The sequence below is a fragment of the Hyperolius riggenbachi genome, chromosome 2 (assembly GCF_040937935.1).
Source record: "Hyperolius riggenbachi isolate aHypRig1 chromosome 2, aHypRig1.pri, whole genome shotgun sequence".
In the NCBI taxonomy this organism is placed as follows: Eukaryota; Metazoa; Chordata; class Amphibia; order Anura; family Hyperoliidae; genus Hyperolius; species Hyperolius riggenbachi.
In genome coordinates, this window is record NC_090647.1 from 531,941,059 (window position 1) to 531,964,879 (window position 23,821).

Sequence of the window (23,821 nt, forward strand, 5' to 3'; positions counted from 1 at the left end):
TAGGTGTGATAAGTTTAGGTGTGATAAGTTTAGGCATGCTAAGTTTAGATAAGTGTAGATAGCGTGCAAAGTCCCGCACGCAAAGCAGCGCCATTAAACTCTATGCAAAGTGCACCAGACTTTGCTAGCGCAAAACATTTCATCAGCTGTGCACTGCGGTGCTAATGCAGTTGGTGCTTAAACTTATCATGCCTAAACTAATTACACCTAAACTTATCATGCCTAAACTTATCACACCTAAACTTATCACACGTAAACTTATCATGCCTAAACTGAGTTTAGGCGTGATAAAGGGCTTTTCACCAGCGTGCTAACTGTTAGCACCGCTTTGTGAATCAGGCCCCTGGTAAGCTCTGGGTGTCAGTAGCAAAGGAAAAGGAAGAGGGAAATTAATAGAAAACTGATCATAATTCAACCTATTCTTTACTCACATAAATATACTTTTTTCATTGCTGTTTCTGTTAAAGAGAGTCTCTGCTATTGTGCACAGGAAGTGAGGTAAATTCTGCACTGGTGTGATCAGGAAGTGAGGTAAATTCTGCACTGGAGTAATCAGGAAGTGAGGTAATTTCTGCACTGGTGTGATCAGGAAGTGAGGTAATTTCTTTCCAGTGGCAAACCCCTACTCCCTACACCGAAAACAGCGTACGTTAAAAAAGGGCGCCGGGAAAAAAGGGTGCAGGGTTTTAAACGATAAGCATGAATAACGTTTTAAAAAAAAGTGTGCTATATTTTGTTTAAAAATAATGTTTTATAAAGTTATAAATCATTAAATAATGTGTATGAAATCGGGAATTGTAAAACGTTAATCTTCCCTGTTTAAAAAGTGAAATGTATAATAACGTTTTATAAAACATTAATAAGAATGTTACTAAAACTATACTTAACCCTACTCTCACACAGAACCCTCCCTGTACCTACCCCTAACCCTTCGACCCCCGTGGTGGTGCCTAAACCTAAGACCCCCTGGTGGTGCCTAAACCTAAGACCCCCCTGGCGGTGCCTAAACCTAAGACCCCCCTGTGATAAGTATTAATAACGTTTAAAAAAATATTGTGCTGTTTTTCGTTTAAAAATAATGTTTTAAAAAATATTATACTGTTTTTCGTTTAAAAATAATGTTTAAAAAATTATAAATCATTAAATAATGTGTAATCATGAGAAGCAGTTATAAAACATTAAAAGTCTCCGGGCGCCGCTTGTAAAACGTTATTTTTCTCCGGCGCCCTTTTTTCCTGTTGGGCGCCCATTAAACTATATTTATTATAGGAGTGAATGGCGGCGCCCTTTTTGTCCACCTGCCTCATGCACCCAAATTTCCTGCTTCCCCTAAAACAACCATTGATACTTACCTATGGACAGGGGAGGCTCTGAACGTACGTATTACTATCCTGCCAGTGAGTTGGGCGCAGGATGAGCTAAATGACAGCTCACCCGGCTAACGCTCAAATTCCGGGCGGCGTTAATTACTATTCCCCCTTCAAGTGGTAGCAACTCAGAGGGAGAAGTAATTTGGGGTCCGACAATTGCCCTAGCGCACTATAGCATTATTGCTATAGCCGCGCCCAGCTTCAAGGCTTCACACTGAGCACCAAAATCACCTGCTTCAAGGCTCTGGATCCTATAGAGCCTTCACTCTCTTCTCTTGCTCCTCTCGTTCCAGTGTTGTCACCCCCAATTGGTTGAATACACTTCCGTGAGCCCTTTGGTGGCTTCAGAGTGCTTTCGAATATGTGCGTACTCACGCATGTACAGTACAGAGCTGCCCACCTTTAGAAGCAGCAAGGGACACGAGTGCTTCTGAAGCCACCCAAGGTGGCAATTTAAACAGGGATGGCAACATTGGAACAAGGGGTACAACAGAAGGCAGGGAAGGTGCTATAGAGTCCAGAGCTTCCCCTGTCCATAGGTAAGTATCTGGCTTTTTTTCTTTTCATTTAGTCACTGGACATTTACTTTAAATATTGTAACAAAGGCCTCAATTCACTAAGCTTATCTCCTGTCTTTAATAACGTTTCTAGAGTTATCACCATGGCGATGAGGCATGTAGCATTCAGGAAACATTTGACCTCAGGCAAACTGAAAGTCAACTCTTCTATCTTTAAGTTAACTCTTCAATCCTTAAATAAACGCCAGAATTCTAAAGTTAAAGACAGGTTGTTAATTAGCTGCGTGTGAAAATAACTACATAGGAGGTAACTTAACGACAGAGGAGGTAACTTAAGGAATGGAGAGATAAGATAACTCTCTCACTGTGTGGAGGTAAGTTTTCTCTTGCCTTATTATCTTCAGCATGATCTTAGTGAATTGTGGCCAATGACTATTTGTATTCTTGTGCAGGTGGTTGCTGTGAAGAGACAACAGACTGGACCCTTCAAACAGCAACATGGACCTGTTGGTGAAGCGGCCCAGTGTCAACATGTGTCTTGGCATCATCAGGACCCATCCATGGGTAGGGGAAATGGGGAGGGTAAAGGAATGGGGTGAAGCCTAAGGTGGAACGTACAGAAGAAATATCACTGACATTATCACACACACACCACATGCAACTCTAGTAAAAACTGCAGTGGTTACATAACTAGAATCTAAACAATTACATCACCCATCACCACATTAATGATGCAGTCTGAAGGAGTCTCTCACATTAACGTCCCTTTCAAGTAATATACATATCCATACATTCTCAAATAAGGAAAACAGCAGCTCATTATTATTAGCTCCTAAGACTTGAGTGAGGCCACCATAATTCAGTCCAATATGAAACCATACACTCATAATAGATCTGTGAATTATATTTCCTTTCCACCAGGCTGCGCCTCACACAAATACATTTCAATAGCGCCTCGCAAGTTTTGGAGACTTATTCTTGGATTCACCAATAGGGTTCATTAATATCTTGCCGTTACTGCCTTTCTTTCCCACCTTTTCGTAGTACTTGACCTCATAGTCCAAGATGATCCCGTTTGGGTGTTCTGGCTCTTGCCAAGACAGAGCAATGCTGTTTCTGGAGGTTCGTTCCTTCCTAATCACACTGACGGGAGATGGAGCTGTACAAGAAAGAAGAAAGAGAGAGAGAGAAAAAGAATTTGATCTTTATCGTTGGCAAGAAACAAAGGCTTGCGTATAAATGATTGTTGAGTGCATCTGGACCCGTATCAAGAGCTAACAGCTGGGTTATAGCCTTGGTACACTTATCGCAAAGCATGTTGGGCCTTGAGACAAATGAACTGACATTTTCTATTAGTGGTGGACTGGTGGCAAGCAATCAGATGTTTTTAATATGCTACTAGAACGTCACTAAAGAAAACACTTGCGCTATTAAAAAAAAACCAGAAAAAACCTGGAAATTAATAGAGTTCTGGATTCGAGGATACCGAACGTACATTTAGAATGCTGTCAAATGGCTTTGTTTTTTTTCCTTTATTTCAAGTGAATGACAATTTATTTTATATCTTTTAACGTGAACCGTTAGCTCAGGCACAGGAATTCAAATGGATGTTAATAATTATGGAGTAATTTAAAAATGATTGGTGTCCTTAAATGCATGCAGTGTGCGCTTTCAAAATCGTTTTATAAACAATTTTGCTAATGTGTTCTTAAATAACTTTCATTACTCTTATGGTGAAAAGCAAACTTTCTTTGCTAAATAAGTCTGTTTTTCCTCAAATACCTCCAATCCCCCCCTCCCCCCCAAAAAATAAAATAAAATAAAATAAAATACTTGCATTTATTTCTTCCAGCTTGTTCTCATTATGACATTAATCCTCTATTTTTTAAATAAGGTTTTGAAAGTCAAACCGGTTTATTAAATCTAACCGATGTTATGAGATGATCAACACCTAATCTTGTAGGGTTTTGGGGCAAACTCAGCGCCTGTGTTTATGGAACCAATAGAAATGCTCAGCCATAAAGATTTCTCTTCAACAATATCAACATTTGTTATGTGCTTCGCTCCTACAGGACATAAGTATATCCCAGTATATCAAAAATGTGTGAATGGAAGCAGTTGAGTTTACCTAGCAAAGAAATCTGATTGGCTGTTTGTGGCCCCGCCTCTTTAGTGAATTTGAACCCCAGTCACCCAAAGACCGACTATCAAGTTTGAAGCCTCTGCCATTAACAGTGTAAGAATAAGTGACCTATTGCGCTATTGGGCTCCCCGTTGTCTCTGTGTTTTTTTCTAAGGTGCTCTGTTCTCCTCATCCTTTCTTTCCAAGACGTTTGCCGGGAGTTCAGCTGTAATTTTGCCCAGTCTACCAGTTACACATCACCTAAAAGTGTTCACAACTTTTTGAAAAAACAAATTTGTTAAATGTTTCCAGTGAATTCACTATCTTTAGCATAAGAGGTAGAAGTAACACGTCTAGCTCTAAAACGCCAGCAAAAAAGTGTTAAATGCTTTGACAAGACCAACTGTGGGGGCTTTACTTGTGCAACCAAAGAAGCGTTGCAGATTTCCTGTCACTGTTCGGGAGAAGAAAAGGGGGATTTGCTGGAGAAAGAAGTCTCAGTCCTTCTGCCGAGCATTCCGATCCCTTTTATTGGATTACATCTGATTTTCTTTCCTGTCATCACAACACAATTTGTAAAGGAAAGCATTAAAACCCTTCTTACAAAACGGAGAAGTGAAGCAAGTTGAAATTTGCGCTAAGCTTTAGATTAGCAATCATCTCCACTGAGAGAGTACCTGCTGTTTTCAAAGGCGCCAACCCCAAAGGTTCTGCTGTTATTGGCAAAATACGGGAATTTTAAAGGGTATGACTTGTACTTTTTTTTTCTCTAAACCTCACCATGTTTATACTTTTTTCCATCATGAATCACAGCAGCCGTTCCTTTACTTGTCTCATTTCACTGTAAATTTAGAAGTGTAATTCTCAGAATTTAATTAGGCTTTCGTTCTTGATTTAACACGCCATTTAATAAGAAAGGCAATGCATAAAACGCATTAATTTTAACTTTCTCAAGCTTTGCATAATGTGAATTATTAATACTGTCATTACAACCTACTGCTATTATTATTGTTGTTTTTAAAAGGGGATGATCACATAGCACCTGTTGGAGTAGTATGTGGCTTTGCTATACTAGACAAACTTACTGGAGCAAAGGCATGACTATAGGGCGACCTACCTATTCAGATACAGGGGGGCCCAGGGCGTTGGGGGTGTCCAAATTTTGACTAATTACTTTTAATACAGCATCTGCCCCTTTAAAGCAAATTTGAGGGGAGGGGAGGGGGAGTTAGCATGCTTGTAATTTAGAGAGGAACTGCTGTAGTGAAAATAATGTTATGATGTAAATTGCTTAATTATTTTTTTTAACAATATTCATTTATAAATTATTTAGTTAGTGTTTTCCCATGGTAAATTTTTTCCTCTCCCTGATTAACATTCTGAAATATATCACTAGTCGTGACACCTTTAGTCCTGCCAGGTGATCTGTACAAAAAGTTTGTTAACTGAGAGTTTCATGCACAGATGGAGATATTGCTTGCTTGAGGAGTTGGAAAAAAAAGCTGTTATTTCCCACAGTGCAACAAGGTTTACAGACAGCAAATGGTCAGGGCCATGGTCATGACATCATACTGTGGGAGGGGTTTCACCACAATATCAGCTATACATCATGTCCCTGATGATCTATTTGAGAAAAGGTGAAGATTTCTCATGGGGAAGGGAGTGACGACTATTGAACTTCAATCCTGAGTTAAAGGTCCTCTTTAACCACTTGAGGACCCACCCTTTACCCCCCCTTAAGGACCAGCATTGAATTATGTGATCTGTGCTGGGTGGGCTCTACAGCCCCCAGCACAGATCAAACACCAGGCAGAGAGATCAGATCACCCCCCTTTTTTCCCCACTAGGGGGATGATGTGCTGGGGGAGTCCGATCTCTCCTGCCTGCGTGTGGCTGGCGGGGGGGGCACCTCAAAGCCCCCCTCCGCGGCGAAATTCCGCTTCCCCCTCTCCTACCTGGCCCCCTGGTGATCGGGGCTGCACAGGACGCTATCCGTCCTGTGCAGCCTGTGACAGGACGTCCCCTGTCACATGGCGGCGATCCCCAGCCGCTGATTGGCCGGGGATCGCCGATCTGCCTTACGGCGCTGCTGCGCAGCAGCGCCGTACAATGTAAACAAAGCGGATTATTTCCGCTTGTGTTTACATTTAGCCTGCGAGCCGCCATCGGCGGCCCGCAGGCTATTCACGGAGCCCCCCGCCGTGATTTGACAGGAAGCAGCCGCTCGCGCGAGCGGCTGCTTCCTGATTAATCAGCCTGCAGCTGGCGACGCAGTACTGCGTCGCTGGTCCTGCAGCTGCCACTTTGCCGACGCACGGTATGAGCGTGCGGTCGGCAAGTGGTTAATGCCCCGTTAATGGGTCTCCTAACTGTGAGAAGCACTACAATGGAAAGGAAGGGGGGTGAACATTGTGGAGCTTCATCAAAGTTTTCCTGGGAAGTCCCATGTTTTGTAGTTATGCCTCTTCACTGGAGATAACTTATTGGCTCTCTGGTGTTTACATTGCAGCATTCAGATCTACAGCAGTTATTGAGTACATCTCCATATGCAGCTTTCTGCTAACCCTTGGACTCTATAGACCAGGCATATCTAAAGTCCAGCTCGAGGGCCAAATGCGGCCTGCCGAGCCATTTCTGGTGGCCACGAAAGCTCTCTACAGTTGTTAATTCCATGTGACCAGCAGGCCATAGCTGCGGTGCCGTCCCACATGCAGAAGGCAGCTGCAGTAACAGCCACTGAGTAGCATCATAGTATTTAATTTCACTAGTTTTGGCCCACTGACACTCTCAAGAACAGTGATATGGCTCTTGGCCTAAAAAGTTTGGACACTAGACTTCTGTGGGATTCTGTCCTCAAGTGACTTATTGATTTTTCAGGAGGTTGCAAAGAGCAAGTGCACCAAATTACCAGAAATGAGCTTAAGAGTATGGATCTAGTAATGATCCTCAATATTAGTAAGTAAAACTAGCCAGAGCTCCATTATTCAAAGAAGCCACCTAGGCAAGTGCCTGACCTACACCTTCTCTGGCCACTTCATCTAATTTTAGGCACCGGGAAGGGGAGGGGGGGGGGGGGGTAGTTTTAGACGTTAGATGTGTGAGTGTGTGTGTGTGTGTGGGGGGGGGGGGTCATTTTAGGCACTAGGAGGGGGAATCAGTTTTAGGTATTAAGTGAGGGGGGGGGGGGGTCATTTTAGGTACTAGGAGTGTGGATCAGTTTTAGGCATTAAGTGAGATGGTTCGTTTTAGGCACTAGGAGGAGGGTTCAAGTAAGAATAGGCACCGGGTTTGTCTATAGTAAAATTTTGGTAATTTCAATTACCAATTTCTTTACTCCTGTGTTCCCAACTCATGCAGTGGTGGCACTATACAGCACCATACGTACTCAGATTCTCTCCCTTCTGATATTGCTATTGACACACGCATCATGGCTGGCTTGCAACCTATTGCACTATACAGATTTAGATGTCAGCACAAGCCACAGGTGCTGAAATCCTGATTGTTCGTACAGATTTCAGAAGACTTTCCCGCTTTAGAAGCTACGTGTGAAAAACCTGTGACTCATGACAGAGGAAGGTGCGAGGAAACATAACAAGTAAGAAGCAATGAACTGTGGTTCATTCACTGCATATGACTTCTCCCCGCTTTGTACCGACTCTCTCTTGGTTTTTTCTCCCCGTCCCCGTCAAACAGCTGCATGTAATATTTTTTATACACTTTGTTCGGATGACTGGGATTATCATCTTCATATGCTTACAGCAGGCCTCTGGGGACCCCGAGATTAGTGAGATGTGGAGATAAAATATGTGCATCTTTCAGCAATTTTCTTACATCTTTACTTAATCTAAAAAACATATTTTTGTGGACAGGACGCTGTAATCTTCATAAGTCGGCTTGGCATGGATGCGGAGCAGGCGGCCAGTGTGCGCACAGTGTACGTTGTGATTTGTCTCAACATGTGTTACTGTCAGGATGAAACGAGGTGGGGACCGCATAAATCAGCACACAAGGGGACGTCATTGCTTCCAATCAGAGATGCGCAACGGCGGGATGGATATTGACCTGATACAGTTGTTCTATGAGGACTATTTATAAAGAATAGAAAGACTGAATACTGTGAGCAGAAGACCCTCGAGGACGAGAATCACTTCCTGCTGCACTGTCCAAAATCTACTACAACCAGGAAACCTTCTTTAAAGGGGAACTGAAGTAAGAGGTATATGGAGGCTGCCATATTTATTTCCTTTTAATCAATAACAGTTGTCTGGCAGCCCTGCTGGTCTATTTCTCTGCAGTAGTATCTGATTAACACCAGAAACAAGCATGCAGCTAGTCTTGTCAGATCTGACTTTAAAGTCTGAAACACCTGACCTGCTGCATGCTTGTTTGGAGGCTATGGCTAATAGTATTAGAGGCAGAGGATCAGCAGGGTTGCCAGGCAACTGGTATTGCTTAAAAGGAAATAAACATGGCAGCCTCCATATACCTCTCTCTTCAGTTCCCCTTTAAGAAATGTATTATTATTATTTAGTATTTATATAGCGCCGACATCTTACGCAGCGCTGTACAGAGTATACCGTATATATTGTCTTGTGACTCAACTGTTCCTCAGAGGGGCTCACAATCTAATCCCTGCTATACCGGCTATAGTCTTATGTCTATGTATGTATTGTGTAATGTATGTATGGTAGTCTAGGGCCAATGTATGTTTTTGGGATGTAGGAGGAAACCAAAGTGCCCCTAGGGAAACCCACACAGACACGGGGAGAACACACAAACTCCTTGCAGATGTTGACCTGCTTGGGATTCGAACCGAGGACCCAGCAATGGAAGGCGAAAGCGCTAACCACTACAGAACTCTCCAATAAAGTGTACACCTTTTCTGAACCACGTAACTCCAGGACTCTCCCGTTAAGTGTTTACCATTTCTGAGCCACTAAACTCTAGAACTCTCCTATGAAGTTCATACAATTTCAGAGCAATGTAATTCTAGGACTCTCCTATGAAGCGTCTGACCATTTAAGAACCACATAACTCTAGGACTCTCCTATAAAGTGTACACCATTTCTGAACCATGTAACTCTAGGACTGTCCTATGAACACTCTGTCCATTTCCGAACAATATAACTCCAGAATTCTCCTATAAAGTGTCCACCATTTATGAACCATGTAACGCTAGGACTTTTTTATGAAGTGTTTACCATATCTGAATCACATAACTCCAGGACTCTACTATGAAGTGTACACCATTTCAGAACAATGTAACTCTAGGGTCCTTCTCTGAAGGGAGATAAATACTGTTTCTCTGAGGTCAATCAGGAACTACTTTCAATCTCACTAGCTCTTTTCATTTCTCAAATTAAATATGCATCCACTACTATATTACACATATATGTACATCAGCAAATGTGCTAAACTCAGTCAGTTGTCTTGCACTTTATAAACGACCATTTATAATTCCAAGAGTGCCAATAATTGGGGAAAAGACAGAATTTTAGATGGAACAATTTCCAGACTTTCACATCTTAGAAGATGAGAGAAAACTCTACATTCTACTAGGAGAAGAGGAATCCACAGTGCGTGGGTAGGAGGTGCCTCATAGTGTGGCCCGAGCAGAGCTGGGAAAAGGTCCTCCAGCACCCAAGGCTGAGACACCAAAGTGCGCCCCTCCATCCCTCCCACCGCAGCCGTCACACACTGATTGCTATTAGACTAAGAGGCGCCACAGGGCCCCCAACACCTTAATCTCTCGTTATCTGGCTTGCAGTCACTGCCATGTATCCCCATTTCTTATTTCTCTCTGCTTCAAACACAATCGGGGAATGATAACTAAGTAAGTTGTGCACCCCCTCCTACACTGCGCCCTGAGGCTGGGGCCTCTCTCGCCTCTGCCTCGGCCCGGCCCTGGGCCTGAGAAGTACTCTGCTTCTACCTGTGCCACTAAGCCAGGCTATCACACAGAGGAGAGGGGAAGAGAGTGGGTGGGAGGGGCCTGATAGTGAGGCCTGAGGGGTCCTCTGCTTCTTCTACCTGTGCCACTGAGCCAGGCTATCACACAGAGGAGAGGGGAAGAGAGTGGGTGGGAGGAGCCTCATAGTGTGGCCTGAGGAGTACTCTGCTTCTCCCTGTACCACTGAGCCAGCCTATCACAGAGAGGAGAGGATCGGAAGAGAGTAGGTGGGAGGAGCCTCAGTGTGGCCTGAGGAGTACTCTGCTTCTACCTGTGCCACTGAGCCAGCCTATCACACAGAGGAGAGGGGAAGAGAGTGGGTGGGAGGGGCCTCATAGTGTAGCCTGTGAGGTATTCTGCTTCTGCCTGTGCCACTGAGCCAGCCTATCACAGAGAGGAGAGAAGAAGAGAGTGGGTGGGAGGAGCCTCATAGTGTGGCTTGAGAGGTACTCTGCTTCTACCTGTGCCACTGAGCCAGCCTATCACAGAGCAGAGAGGGGAAGCGAGTGGGTGGAAGGAGCCTCATAGTGTGGCCTGAGAGGTATTCTGCTTCTACCTGTGCCACTGAGCCAGCCTATCACAGAGAGGGGAGGGGAAGAGAGTGGGTGGTAGGAGCCTCATAGTGTGGCCTGAGAGGTATTCTGCTTCTACCTGTGCCACTGAACCAGCCTTTCACAGAGTGGAGAGGGGAAGTGAGTGGGTGGGAGGAGCTTCATAGCGTGGCCTGAGGGGTGCTCTGCTTCTACCTGTGCCACCTGTGCCACTGAGTGGGTGGGAGGAGACTGATAGCGCCAGAGGCAGAGCCATTACACTACCCAGCCACTGCAATCAAAGCGTCTAATAAACAACACACACACAGAAATGAAACAAGCTACAAATGATCGCATATAATATGGGATACAATAATAATACATTGATGTGCACAATATCTGGCCTTAACCAAGAACAGTAGAAAAATAAGTAAACGGCTATAAACTTATGGAACAATACAGATTTGTTTAACAACTGGCACCATTATTGAGACAATATGCTTCTATCATCGGCATTTATAGTCTGTTGTTCCTTCTTATTTTTCAGCGTAAAAGTTAGTCCATCCATATGGTAAATTGTCATTTTATTAGTTCCTGCTGATTCAGGCACAGACCCTTTCCAGAATTCTTGCTACAAGGCATCTGGCAGCATTAGACATAGGCAATACCAATTTATTTTGTGTGTTTTTACCAGTCATCTGAATTACCATCTTGAATAATGCTACCCATGGGTCTTGTTACAAATCTATACGTAGAATTCTGTCTACTCAAAACTACAGACAAACTTTCTCTTCTGCTCCAAAGATTAGCAAAAATAGTACAGGTATAAGATAAGATCTAAAAAAGAGCTTTTGTTTGTTTGTTTGTTTTATTAATATCTGAAGGGGTTAAATCGGACCTGAACTCAGAACGGCTTCTTTGCTTAACCACTTGAGGACTACAGTGCTAAACCCCCCTAAATACCAGGCTAGTTTTTGCTTAATAGGCCACTGCAGCTTTAAGGCCAACCTGCAGGGCCGCACAACACAGCACACTAGTGATCCCCCACTCCTTTTCTCCCCACCAACAGAGCTCTCTGTTGGTGGGGTCTGATCGCCCCCTAGTGTTTATTTCTTTTTAAATAAATATTTATCTCTTTATTTTTGTATTTTTTTTTTACTATTTATTGATTTATTTGTTTTCCCAAACCCCTCCTTCCCTCACCCAGCCAATCATGGCAATCGGCTGTCATAGGCTTCTCCCAGTGACAGACGATCGCTCTCTAATGTGCCAGGAGGACAGCCGTGTCACACGCCTGTCCCCAGTACAGCGCTGCTGCTGATCGCAGCGTGAACTAACTGAAAAGACGGCGGTTTCACCATCTAACAGTCTCCTGAGCGCCGATCAGAGACTGAAGGCAGGGCGGAGCTCCGTCCCCCAAGCAGGAGATGCGTGCGCAGCCTGCGCATGATCTCCTGCAGTAGCCGGCCCCAGGACCTGACGCCAATTGGCGTTAGGCGGTCCCGGGGCTGCAGCCGCGGCCACGCTCATTGGCGTGGGGCAGTGTTTAATTAGTTAAAAGTTACGCAACAGCATAATACCCTTTAAAGTGAAAAAAATGATTTCTTACAGCTGATACAAATCATGCAATAAATCTGCAATATGTTTGCTTCCTGCTTTCAGGGAAGCAGACATATTGGTAAAATCCTGTGCTTTCAAATGAGCGTATCTGCTGTGGCAGTCAGCTGACACAGCTGAGGGATCAGATTACAACTTGTGATTAGACACAGATGAGGGGGAATTAGACAGGCTAAACTCTCTAAATACATACAGGGTGCATTTCTCTATATTTCCTTCTGTCCTGTAGTAGAGTTCAGGTCCACTTTAAGTTTTAATTTCCCTTGCAGCCTTGTCAGTCACTGAGCTGTGCAGCAAGAAGCTCTCCAGGCTTTGGGTACAGTCCTCTTATCTCTGTACTTAGGAGATCAGAGATACAGAAAGAAATGCATTCAAGGCATAAAGAGTAAAGGTTGGACATACACACAGGTTGGTCATATACACATAAATTGCAACCCAAAGTGGCAAACAGATCAACCCCTAATGCTGGGTACACACAATGCAATTTCCTGCCTGAACAATGGGTGATTGGAAGGGAAATTGCATCCTGCGTACATGTCAAAAAGTGCACCCAATCGATAAAGCACAAAATCGATCAGTTTATCGATCGATCGGAAGACGATTGGACATGTTGGAAATATTCACCCGATTCCCGTGAATCGGGCGGGAAATTGCATCATGTGTATTAGACATAAAATGCTCGAGTCCTTAAAGGGACCAGAGGCGCCCGTCCCAAATAGGTAATAAAGAAAACGGGAATTCAAATTAAAAAAAAATTAGATTTTTCTGTACAACTAATCGTTTTGATCAAATTGCTATAAATTCTGATCTTTTTATTGTACCATGCATCGTATTGATGAGATGGGATTTTACGTCTCAGTAATAACTCCTCTTACCAATAGTACTCTAAACACCAGCATGTTCAAGTTGTCACGCTGTCTAATTTCCAAGTGGATGAAACCTAATTTTCACATACCTCACAACCTTATTTATATCCTCCTACGGTGGACAGCCACTGAGGTGGTAAAAATCTTTCTGCAGAAAAGGAGACCTCTCAGATGTTTTAGTTTGACAGGTGTGAAATATATCATCAGCTGTCAGCTCTTATCATTAGCAGACCTTCTCAGCTTCTTCTTCTGGAAGCAGGAAACAGAGATGCATATCTACTAGTTTACACGCTGCCGCTTTACGTCCCATGACTGCCTCATGCCTGGCCAGATCCCTGCTTCTTGTCTTTTACTGCCTGGATAATTCTGCTAAATGGAACCTCTGACCCTATGCTTAGTTTCCACAGCTATGACTCTCCACACTCACCATGATTCCTTTTCTGCAGGTCACACATGGAACAAAAATATGGCAGAACCAACAGCGTAACCAATAACTCAGTGGTATAACTACCAATCATGAAGGCCCTTCCACGGCTAAACTTTGATAGTGCTTCCCCATGTTTATACTCACTTAGCCTTCCCTCCATAGTGAATCCAAAGGCCAGGGGGACTTCTGACAGGGGAATACATCATATAACAAGTATGGCAACCATAACTCTCCACGCCAATATCGAGTATGGCATCCATGACTCTACACACCATATCAAGTGTGGCCACCAAGACTCTCCACACTAATATCAAGTGTGGCCTCCATGACTCTCTACATTCATAACAAGTGTGGCCACCATGACTCTCCACACTCATATCAAGTGTGGCCACTATGACGCTACACGCTCATAACAAGTGTGGCCACTATGACTCTCCACACTCATAACAAGTGTGGCCACCATGACTTTCCCCACTCATAACAAGTGTGGCCACCATGATTCTCCCCACTCATAACAAGTGTGCCCACCATGTCTCTCCCACCCTTAACAAGTATGGCAACCATGTCTCCCCCCCCCATAACAAGTGTGGCCACCATGTCTCTCCCACGCATAACAAGTATGGCAACCATGTCTCCCCCCTCCCCATAACAAGTGTGGCCACCATGTCTCTCCCACCCATAACAAGTATGGCCACCATGTCTCTCCCACGCATAACAAGTATGGCAACCATGACTCCCCCCTCCCCATAACAAGTGTGGCCACCATGTCTCTCCCACCCATAACAAGTATGGCCACCATGTCTCTCCGCACGCATAACAAGTATGGCAACCATGTCTCCCCCCTCCCCATAACAAGTGTGGCCACCATGTCTCTCCCACCCATAACAAGTATGGCCACCATGTCTCTCCCACGCATAACAAGTGTGGCTGCCATGTCTCTCCCCTCCCCATAACAAGTGTGGCCACCATGTCTCTCCCACCCATAACAAGTATGGCCACCATGTCTCTCCCACCCATAACAAGTATGGCCACCATGTCTCTCCCACGCATAACAAGTATGGCAACCATGTCTCCCCCCTCCCCATAACAAGTGTGGCCACCATGTCTCTCCCACCCATAACAAGTATGGCCACCATGACTCTCCGACCCATAACAAGTGTGGCCACCATGTCTCTCCCACCCATAACAAGTGTGGCCACCATGTCTCTCCCACCCATAACAAGTATGGCCACCATGTCTCTCCCACGCATAACAAGTATGGCAACCATGTCTCCCCCCTCCCCATAACAAGTGTGGCCACCATGTCTCTCCCACCCATAACAAGTATGGCCACCATGTCTCTCCCACGCATAACAAGTATGGCTGCCATGTCTCTCCCCTCCCCATAACAAGTGTGGCCACCATGTCTCTCCCACCCATAACAAGTATGGCCACCATGTCTCTCCCACCCATAACAAGTATGGCCACCATGTCTCTCCCACGCATAACAAGTATGGCAACCATGTCTCCCCCCTCCCCATAACAAGTGTGGCCACCATGTCTCTCCCACCCATAACAAGTATGGCCACCATGACTCTCCGACCCATAACAAGTGTGGCCACCATGTCTCTCCCACCCATAACAAGTGTGGCCACCATGTCTCTCCCACCCATAACAAGTATGGCCACCATGTCTCTCCCACGCATAACAAGTATGGCAACCATGTCTCCCCCCTCCCCATAACAAGTGTGGCCACCATGTCTCTCCCACCCATAACAAGTATGGCCACCATGTCTCTCCGCATGCATAACAAGTGTGGCTGCCATGTCTCTCATACCCATATTAAGTATGGCCACCATGACTCTCCGACCCATAACAAGTGTGGCCACTTGATTGATTCTTTATTCTCGATTAGACATCTGATAAGAACAGAGACTGATTGAACAATGACTGGTCAGCAATAGAAATTGTCAATCAGATCCTATATGTGTGGCCTGTTTAGCACTCCCAGCACCTATTCAGTAGGAGACCTTGGGCAAGACTCCTTAACACTGCTACTGCGTTGTTTTTATATCTATGGCCACACAGCACTGTAATTCCAGTGCCAGTGATTGCAGGACCCCAAATTACAACTCCCTCTAAATTGCTACGACTGAGGGGGCATAGTAATTATCATCGCGCAGAATTTGAGCAGCAGCAGGGTGAGCCATCCTATGGCTCAGATGGCTCACCCTGCGCCAAAGTGACTGGGCAGTGATAATACATGTACGCAGAAAATTCACACAAAAGTGGGTACCCTGAATAATTTACTGCATTCTACTATATGTCGCTGCAGGGCCTCTTTAAATCACAGCTTTGAAAGATTTTCCTAGTAGGATTACTAATAGAGTGTTTCTACATGGTAAATCATTGTTTTGTAAAGTTACTACATCAGTTACATTTACCAAAATGTTTGTATGTAGAACAGAGGCGCCAGCAGGTTAAAAGTCGATAAAATCTTTAAAAATGCTTGGAGGAAGTGGTGAGCTTGCCTCCCAAAAGCAGACACGAGATCCTGTCTTCATATAAATCAATACATTTATTATACGGTACCCCAAATAACACTGCAACGCGTTTCGCAGGTCAAGCCTGCTTCATCAGGCAAACAGAATGGGGACAACAGGATTTCTGTAGTATTAGGTTTAGCGCCTCAGTATTTACCAAAATAATCTTTTCATTCTATTTAGTGATTTCTCTGCAGCACGGGGCTACATTGAAAAAAATACAAGAACAACCGTAAAGTCTTGAACTATGACTTATATAAGTCAGCTGAGTTTTAGAATTAGTGGACCTTTAAACTTTAGAGTTAGACCTCTATCAACAAGCTAAGTGATAATGATCTTCTGGTGATGATCAGATTCTGAAGATTTGAAAAGGATCAGTCAATTTTAACCCACAAGGGAACTTTGATGGTCGGTTGCCTTCGGGACTTTGCGTTTTAAAAACTTGCTAACCACATTACAGAAGTGTACTTAAACCATGGAGATGATAAATAATTGTGTTGAAAGTGACCTTCGGCAGAGTGGGAAGGGACTTCATCAAGACCAGATCTCTCCTCCAGACTCCCTGCAAGATAAATGATCTCACTCTAATCCCTAATCAGGGGGCAGATGGATGGGTTTACATTATGTAGAGTCCAGGGCTGTGCTGTGCTTATATAACACTCATTTCTCTTTCTCCTCTTATTTGAGTGATAATGTCATGAGATATGATTATTCCAGAAAGGAATCAATTATGCCCCACCTGTTTTAGAAGGGAAATACCCCCAGTTTTTTACCCTTTTTTTAATTTTTAATGCACAATGTATTAAATAAAAATAATTTTTCCCTGTATTATTTGCTTTAACCCTCCTGGCGGTCTAATGTTTTCCGCCAGGAGGCAGCGCAGCAGTTTTTTCTTTGTTGTTTTTTTTTAAATCATGTAGCGAGCCGAAGGCTCGCTACATGATAGCCGCTGCTCAGCGGCATCCCCCCGCCCGCTTCGATCGCCTTCGGTGATCTCCGATCAGGAAATCCCGTTCAAAGAACGGGATTTCCTGGAGGGCTTCCCCCGCCATGGCGACGGGGCGGGATGACGTCAGCGACGTCGTGACGTCATTGGGAGTCCTGATCCACCCCTCAGCGCTGCCTGGCACTGATTGGCCAGGCAGCGCACAGGGTCTGGGGGGGGGGCGCGCGGCGCGATGGATAGCGGCGATCGAGCGCGGGCCGGCGGCGATCGGTGTGCTGACGCAGCTAGCAAAGTGCTAGCTGCGTTCAGCAAAAAAAAAATTAAGCAAATCGGCCCAGCAGGGCCTGAGAAAACCTCCTGCGCGGCTTACCCCGAACTACGTTCGGGGTTACCGCCAGGAAGGTTAAGGGATCACCTGTAGCGGAGGGGGCCGATTCTAGATAAAGTGGGGCCCTGGGCAAAAGTTAGCATGTGAACTCCCCCCCCCCCCCCCCCAACACTGCAATATTAGGTGCTGCCTAGTAGTGAAAGAAAATGCAGATATTCTTTACAAATTAATTGTAGCAAAAATAATGAAAAATTTGACTTTCAAGCGAAAATGGCATCAAAAATCATTTTGAAATAAGTTTGTGATTTTTTGCGCTGAAACAAATGATTTTTGTGCTCTTTGTTGAAGAATAAGAATTTATTGCCCTTTTTTCCTAAATTTCCGAAACAGAAAGAAACATTCATTTCGTTTGAGCATATTGTGAAAATACGCAAATATTTAAAAAAAAATATGAAAATAGCATTTTTGATGCGAAAATGACTTTTGGCGAATATTTCCACGCAACACTGGTGCTGCCCCCCACATAGCAGCAGTAGGTGGACTTCATTCCCCCTCAGATAGAAGTATTAGGTGGCCTTAGTCCATCCCCAACCTCCCCCAAATACCAGCATTAATTGGCTTTTTTTCTCACTCTCTCTAGATAGTCCCTTCCGGTCACCTCCATTGTGTAATCTTAGTACCCACCAAAGACAGCATTAGGCTGTCCCCCTGGGCCTCCATTTGTTGCAGAGGGAACATTCTCACTTGTCCAGACAGTGCTCTCTCTCCTTGTTTGTACAGCAACCTTCCCTCTCCATAACTGACAGCAACACCAAGCTGATTGTTCCCCGTCTCATCCCACATACTGGATGCTCCGTCATCTGTCGTGTTATGTTTCCACCTCCCCTCTCCATAGAAACACATTGCTTCCCTGGCCTGTAGCTCATACACCGCAATGTCGCCCGGAGAGTCGAGTATGATCTGGGATTGAGTGCATGTATACAGCGACACAGGGGAGCTGATAAGGATTTTGTGAAATTGTGATCCCAAGTAGCATCATATTTGTGCCTCCTGCCCCCCAGTCACAGGGCCCATCCACCATAAAAATAGGCAGCCAAAGGTGTCCCCGCCCTCCTAAAGCAAATAGGAAGCCCTCCAGTATTGGTAGGAACCCAAAGGTGTACCCCCTCCAGTATAGGTAGCCGCCCTCAGTATAGGTAGCCAAGGTTTTCCCCAAGTATAGGTAGCCACCCCTATTATAAGTAGCCAAGTTGTCTCCCTAGTATAGGTAGCCACCCCTAGTATAGGTAGCCAAGGTGTCTCTTCGGTACAGGTAGCCATCCCCCATTATGGTCGCCAAGGTGTCCTCCCAGTATAGGTAGCCACCCTAAGTATAGGTAGCCAGGTTATCTCCCCAGTAAATATAGCCAACACAAGTATAGGTAGCCAAAGTGTCTCCCAGTATAGGTAGCCAAATTGTCTCCCAGTACAGGCAGCCAAGTTGTACCCCCTCCAGTGTATGTAGCTACCCTCAGTATAGGTAGTCCCTATACTGAGTTCCCCCCCCCCCCCCCCTAAATTGGTGTCAGTGGCAGTATGTAGCTTACTGCTGCCTCCCCATCCCCAACACTCACTGACCTGCAGATCAGTGGTGACCGTCACTTTTGCAACTGAAGTGTACTCCATGGTCACTGGTCACAAGGCTTAGTAGTTCAGCAATGATGGGAACTAAATGTAAACATCACAAACAGAACTCAGAGGCTTTTGAGCAGAGCAGTTTGTCCAAATGATGGTGCTATTATTGAAGAAAAGTTACCTGGAATCAATCAACCATATTTTACTGAGGGGGGGGGGGGGGGGGGGGGCATACAAAACATTAGGGCAATTATCTCCAGATATGGTCCTTCAGCTGCCTAGGCAATCTGGCAGTCTCATCAAAACTGCACGTTGGACTCATAAAACTAATTGTTATTTCGCTAATACTTTTATTACAGTGCTCAAACAGAGGAGTAAGTGGTTGTTTTTACCGTAAGACAATAGAGCTAAATCTGAACCTCTCTCACCTACTTTCCGTAGCCATGTGTTCTGTAAAGATGCACTGAGGACATCGATGATGAGGAGTCCTGGACGTTACTGGCTGCTAGTAAACATACAAGACAGCTGCTCCATATGGAAGGCTTCTGGCACGGCTCTCAGTTTACTACTGTCACAGCCACCCCTGATTATAGAACTACACAGCCCCGATGATTTTATTTAAATGTTGATCTACAAGGTGCCGGATGACTTGCATGGGCTCTGTGGAAGGCGAGCGGTCTACAAGACACGTGCGTAAACAGAACAGGAAGACACAGGTAATTACAGAGGGCCGGAAACTGAATTCAATATATTTTATTGGGGATGGAAGACTCTGCAAAGCCCATTAAAGTTTAGGAGCCAATCAGAATTCTTCTTTCGTTGCTTCAAGTCTGAAAATAGTTGTGCAGCCATAGATAGCATAGCACCATCCCGACCTGAAAAACCCTAAAGCAAAACCCAGATTATAGAAACTGAGCATGTGATGGGAAACGTATACACTTCAACATCTCCCGCAGCAACAAAGGGCATGTGAAAGTCTTTAGCAGATCCACAGATTATTGCACAAGTAATAAGGCAACGTGGAAGTGAAGGTAAGTTAAAGAATGTGAAAATAATGTAATGAATAACAGTGATTATTTTTCACAATATTACTGCATACATGATTTAGTGTTTTCCCTGTAAAATCTTTCTTCTCCCTGATTTACATTATGACTTTTATTACAGGTGGTGGCTGAGAGTTCTGAAGCCAGTACAAAATATGGCTGATCTCCCAGAATGCTGTGGGAAGAGAACTCTATATGTTGGGCATCACGGTGGTGTAATGGTTAACACTCTCCCCTTGCTGCGCTGGGTCCCCGGTTCAAATCCCATCTGTATGAGTTTTTATGTTCTCCCCGTGTTTGTGTGGGTTTCCTCCGGGCACTCCAGTTTCCTCACACATCCTAAAAATATACAGATACGTTATTTTACTTTGCCTCTAAAATTGGCCCTAGCCTAGGATGGACATATGGCTATGGTTGGGATTAGATTGTAAAATTCTCTGATGGACAGTTAGTGACAAGACCTGTAAAGTGCTTCGGAAGATGTCAGTGCTATATAAATAATAATTGCTTAACCACTTGAGGACCGTAGGTTTACACTATCTAGTGACCAGGCTATTTTTTACAATTTAGGCCACTGCAACTTTAAGGGCTTGCTGCAGGGCCGTACAACTCAGCACACAAGTGATTCCCCCCTTTTTCTGCCCACCAACAGAGCCTCCTGTTGGTGGGCTCTGATCACTGCAGGGATGTTTGCTTATTTTTATTTATTTGTCTTTTTGGGGTTTTTCTTTTTTTATAAATTTACGTTTTTGTTTTTTAATTCCCAGCCCTCCCTTTCCCCGCCAGCTAATCACTGCAATTAGCTGTCATAGGCATCAGCCTATTACAGCCTGATCACTCCTGATGCTCCGTAGGGGACAGCCGAGTGACACGGCTCTCCCCAGTACAGCGTTTCCGAAGATCACAGCGCTGTACAATGTAAATAGATGGCGCTTTCACCGTGCAACAGTCCCCTGGCGGCAATCGCCGCTGGGAGACTGATGACAGAGTGGAGCTCTGTCATTCAAGCGGAGATGTGTGCGCATCTGCGTGCGAGATCCCTTGCAAAATCCGCCCCCAGGACTTCATGCCAATTGCCATTACGCGGTCCTGGGGCTGCCACCGCATCCACACCAGTTGGCGTGGAGCGGTCATCAAGCAGTTAACAACTACATACCAATATATACAGGTGATACTCGAAAAATTAGAATAACATGCAAAAGTCCATTTATTTCAGTAATTCAACTTAACCATTTCACCTCAAAGGCGTTTTTACCAGACAAGAGCGATTTTCACCTTTCAGTGCTCATCCCTTTCCTTTGCCAATAGCTTAATCACTACTAATCACAATGAAATTATCTATATCTTGTTTTTTTCACCACCAATTGGGCTTTTTTTGGGGTTGATATTTGTTTTCAGTAATTACCGTATTTCGCGCCGTATAAGACGCTCCGGAATATAAGACGCACCTAGGTTTAGAGGCCAAAAACCAAGAAAAAAAACAAAAAACTAAACCTGGTGCATCCATATTTCAGGAGCACCTTGTACATGACCTCCTGGCCTCCCCCAAATGGTGTCCTCATGTGTCCTGCTGTCTGCCCCCAGTGTGCTGCTGTCTGCCCCCAGCTGTCTGCCCCCATGGTCCTGCTGTCTGTCTGCCCCCAGCTGTCTGCCCCATGTGTCTGCTGTCTGCCCCCATGGTCTTGCTGTGTGCCCCCATGGTCTTGCTGTGTGCCCCCATGGTCCTGCTGTGTGCCCCCATGGTCCTGCTGTGTGCCCCCATGGTCCTGCTGTGTGCCCCCATGGTCCTGCTGTGTGCCCCCATGGTCCTCCTGTGTGCCCCCATGGTCCTGCTGTTTGCCCCCAGTGACCTGCTGTGTGCCCCATGGTCCTCCTGTGTGCCCCCATGGTCCTCCTGTGTGCCCCCATGGTCCTGCTGTGTGCCCCCATGGCCCTGCTCTCTGCCCCCCATGTGTCTGCTCTCTGCCCCCCATGTGTCTGCTCTCTGCCCCCCATGTGTCTGCTCTCTGCCCCCCCATGTGTCTGCTCTCTGCCCCCCATGTGTCTGCTCTCTGCCCCCCATGTGTCTGCTCTCTGCCCCCCATGTGTCTGCTCTCTGCCCCCCATGTGTCCGCTCTCTGCCCCCCATGTGTCCGCACTCTGCCCCCATGTGTCCGCTCTCTGCCCCCCATGTGTCCGCTCTCTGCCCCCCCCCCCACCCCCGGGTTGTCTGGTGTCCTCGGTCCCCCCTGCGTGTCCTCGGGTCGGGCCTCCCTGTGTGAGAAATAGCAGCGCTTACCTTCTCCATCTTGCCCGCGGCGATTGAAGAGATCCGGCTTCAGTGGGCGGCTTCCTCCAGTGCCGGCTTGTAATGACGCGTCATCGATGACGCGTCATTACAAGCCGGCACTAGAGGAAGCCGCCCACTGAAGCCAGATGTCTTCAATCACCGCGGGCAAGATGGAGAAGGTAAGCGCTACTGTTTCTCACCCAGGGGGGACCCGAGGACACGCAGGGGGGACCCGAGGTGCGGGTAGAGGGAAGCGGGGAGGAAGGAGACGGCCACAGCAGCACCACAGGCAGGGAATCCCCGACGGCGGGTCGCGGTTTATATCGGCGGGCGTTCGGAAGTCGGGGATTCCCTGCCTTTGCCGTATAAGACGCAGGGACTTTTTCTCCCCATTTTTTGGGGAGAAAAAGTGCGTCTTATACGGCGAAAAGTACGGTAATTTATTTTCTATGCATTTTAAAGGGAAAAACAAGGAAAGAATGAAAAAATACACAATTTCTCCAATTTCATCCTCTATAGTTTTTATATAAAAACTGCTACTGTACATAAAACGCACACATTGTATCTGCCTATTTGTTCTGGTTATCACAAGATTTTAATTATGTCTCTAGTACAAAGTATGGTGACAATATAGTATTTGGAAATAAAGGTGTATTTTTTCTATGGTCTTTTTTTGGCAGCAGCACTGTTTGACTTATAAAAACGTCCTGGAGCCATTAAGAGGCTCTAGCAGGACGTTTTTATAAGTCAGCTTGTCATTAACCTCCTTGCGGTTTTCCCGACCTGAGCTCGGGGTAGAAAAAAGAAGCTGCTAGCGGTGATCCCGAGCTCAGTTTGGGGTAGGCTGTGCAGCGCTTTACCTTGATTTGTGGAGTCCTGCGCATGATCGCGCTGCGCAACGGGACTCCAGCCTCTCTCCCCGGCAGTGTGGGGACTTTCCCTGGCCGCCGGGATCCCCATGTCCCCGCTATTCTTCCGGGGACCCGACAGCCAATTGGAGTGGCAGAGTGGCGGTAGCAGCGTGACGTCATCGGGGCGGGGCTAATATTTAAAACGAACTTCTCTATATTAGAGAAATATAGAGTTTGTTTATATGTATATTAGCGCCATCTTGTGGTCAAAGTGAAAACTGCAGCGCTGGAGCCCAGGAAGGTAAATTTTTTATTCTGCTGCAGATCTCCCTGCCAGAATGATTTTTTTCAGGTTTTAGGGACTGAAAGAGTGGAAAAAAATGCACCTCTTTTAGACCCTAAAATCTGGAAAGAATCATAACGGCAAGGGGGTTAAGTGGTTAAAAGGTGAAACTAATATATTTCATAGGAACCCTTGACAGGAGTTTTTTGCATTAATTAGCTGATTAGAGAATATTCTAATGGTGTGAGATTTTGATTTTGTCGGTCTCATAAATTGAATGCCATAATTATCAAATTATAACATAATAAAGGCCTGAAATATCTTGCTTTGCATGTAATGTCATGTATTAGTTTAAGTTGAATTACTGAAATAAATGGACTTTTGCACGATATTCTAATTTTTCGAGTTTCACCTGTAGATATAGTTAGGTTGGTTTTGGATCACCCCAAACTGCTTGGTTACTGTGTTGTACCTAAAGATATAGGAACTGTTTTTGATGCTGAAACCAGGAAAATTACTATAAATGTGGGTGTCCTGAATAATTTACTGCATTCTTCTATATGTC

At 45.3% G+C, this 23,821-nt stretch overlaps 1 protein-coding gene across 4 annotated transcripts in view; it reads right to left on the bottom strand.

The window, feature by feature from the left end:
- EPHA3 (EPH receptor A3) overlaps nucleotides 1-23,821 on the bottom strand; it is a 501,294-nt gene that overhangs the window by 106,781 nt on the left and 370,692 nt on the right. For 3 of the 4 annotated variants that reach the window (XM_068270665.1, XM_068270664.1, XM_068270666.1), the window contains one exon: nucleotides 2,923-3,047. In XM_068270665.1, the coding sequence (XP_068126766.1) occupies nucleotides 2,923-3,047 (125 nt within the window). Of the gene's footprint in view, nucleotides 1-2,922; nucleotides 3,048-23,821 lie in introns of those variants that run through there. The other variant, XR_011026545.1, reaches the window with a different exon arrangement.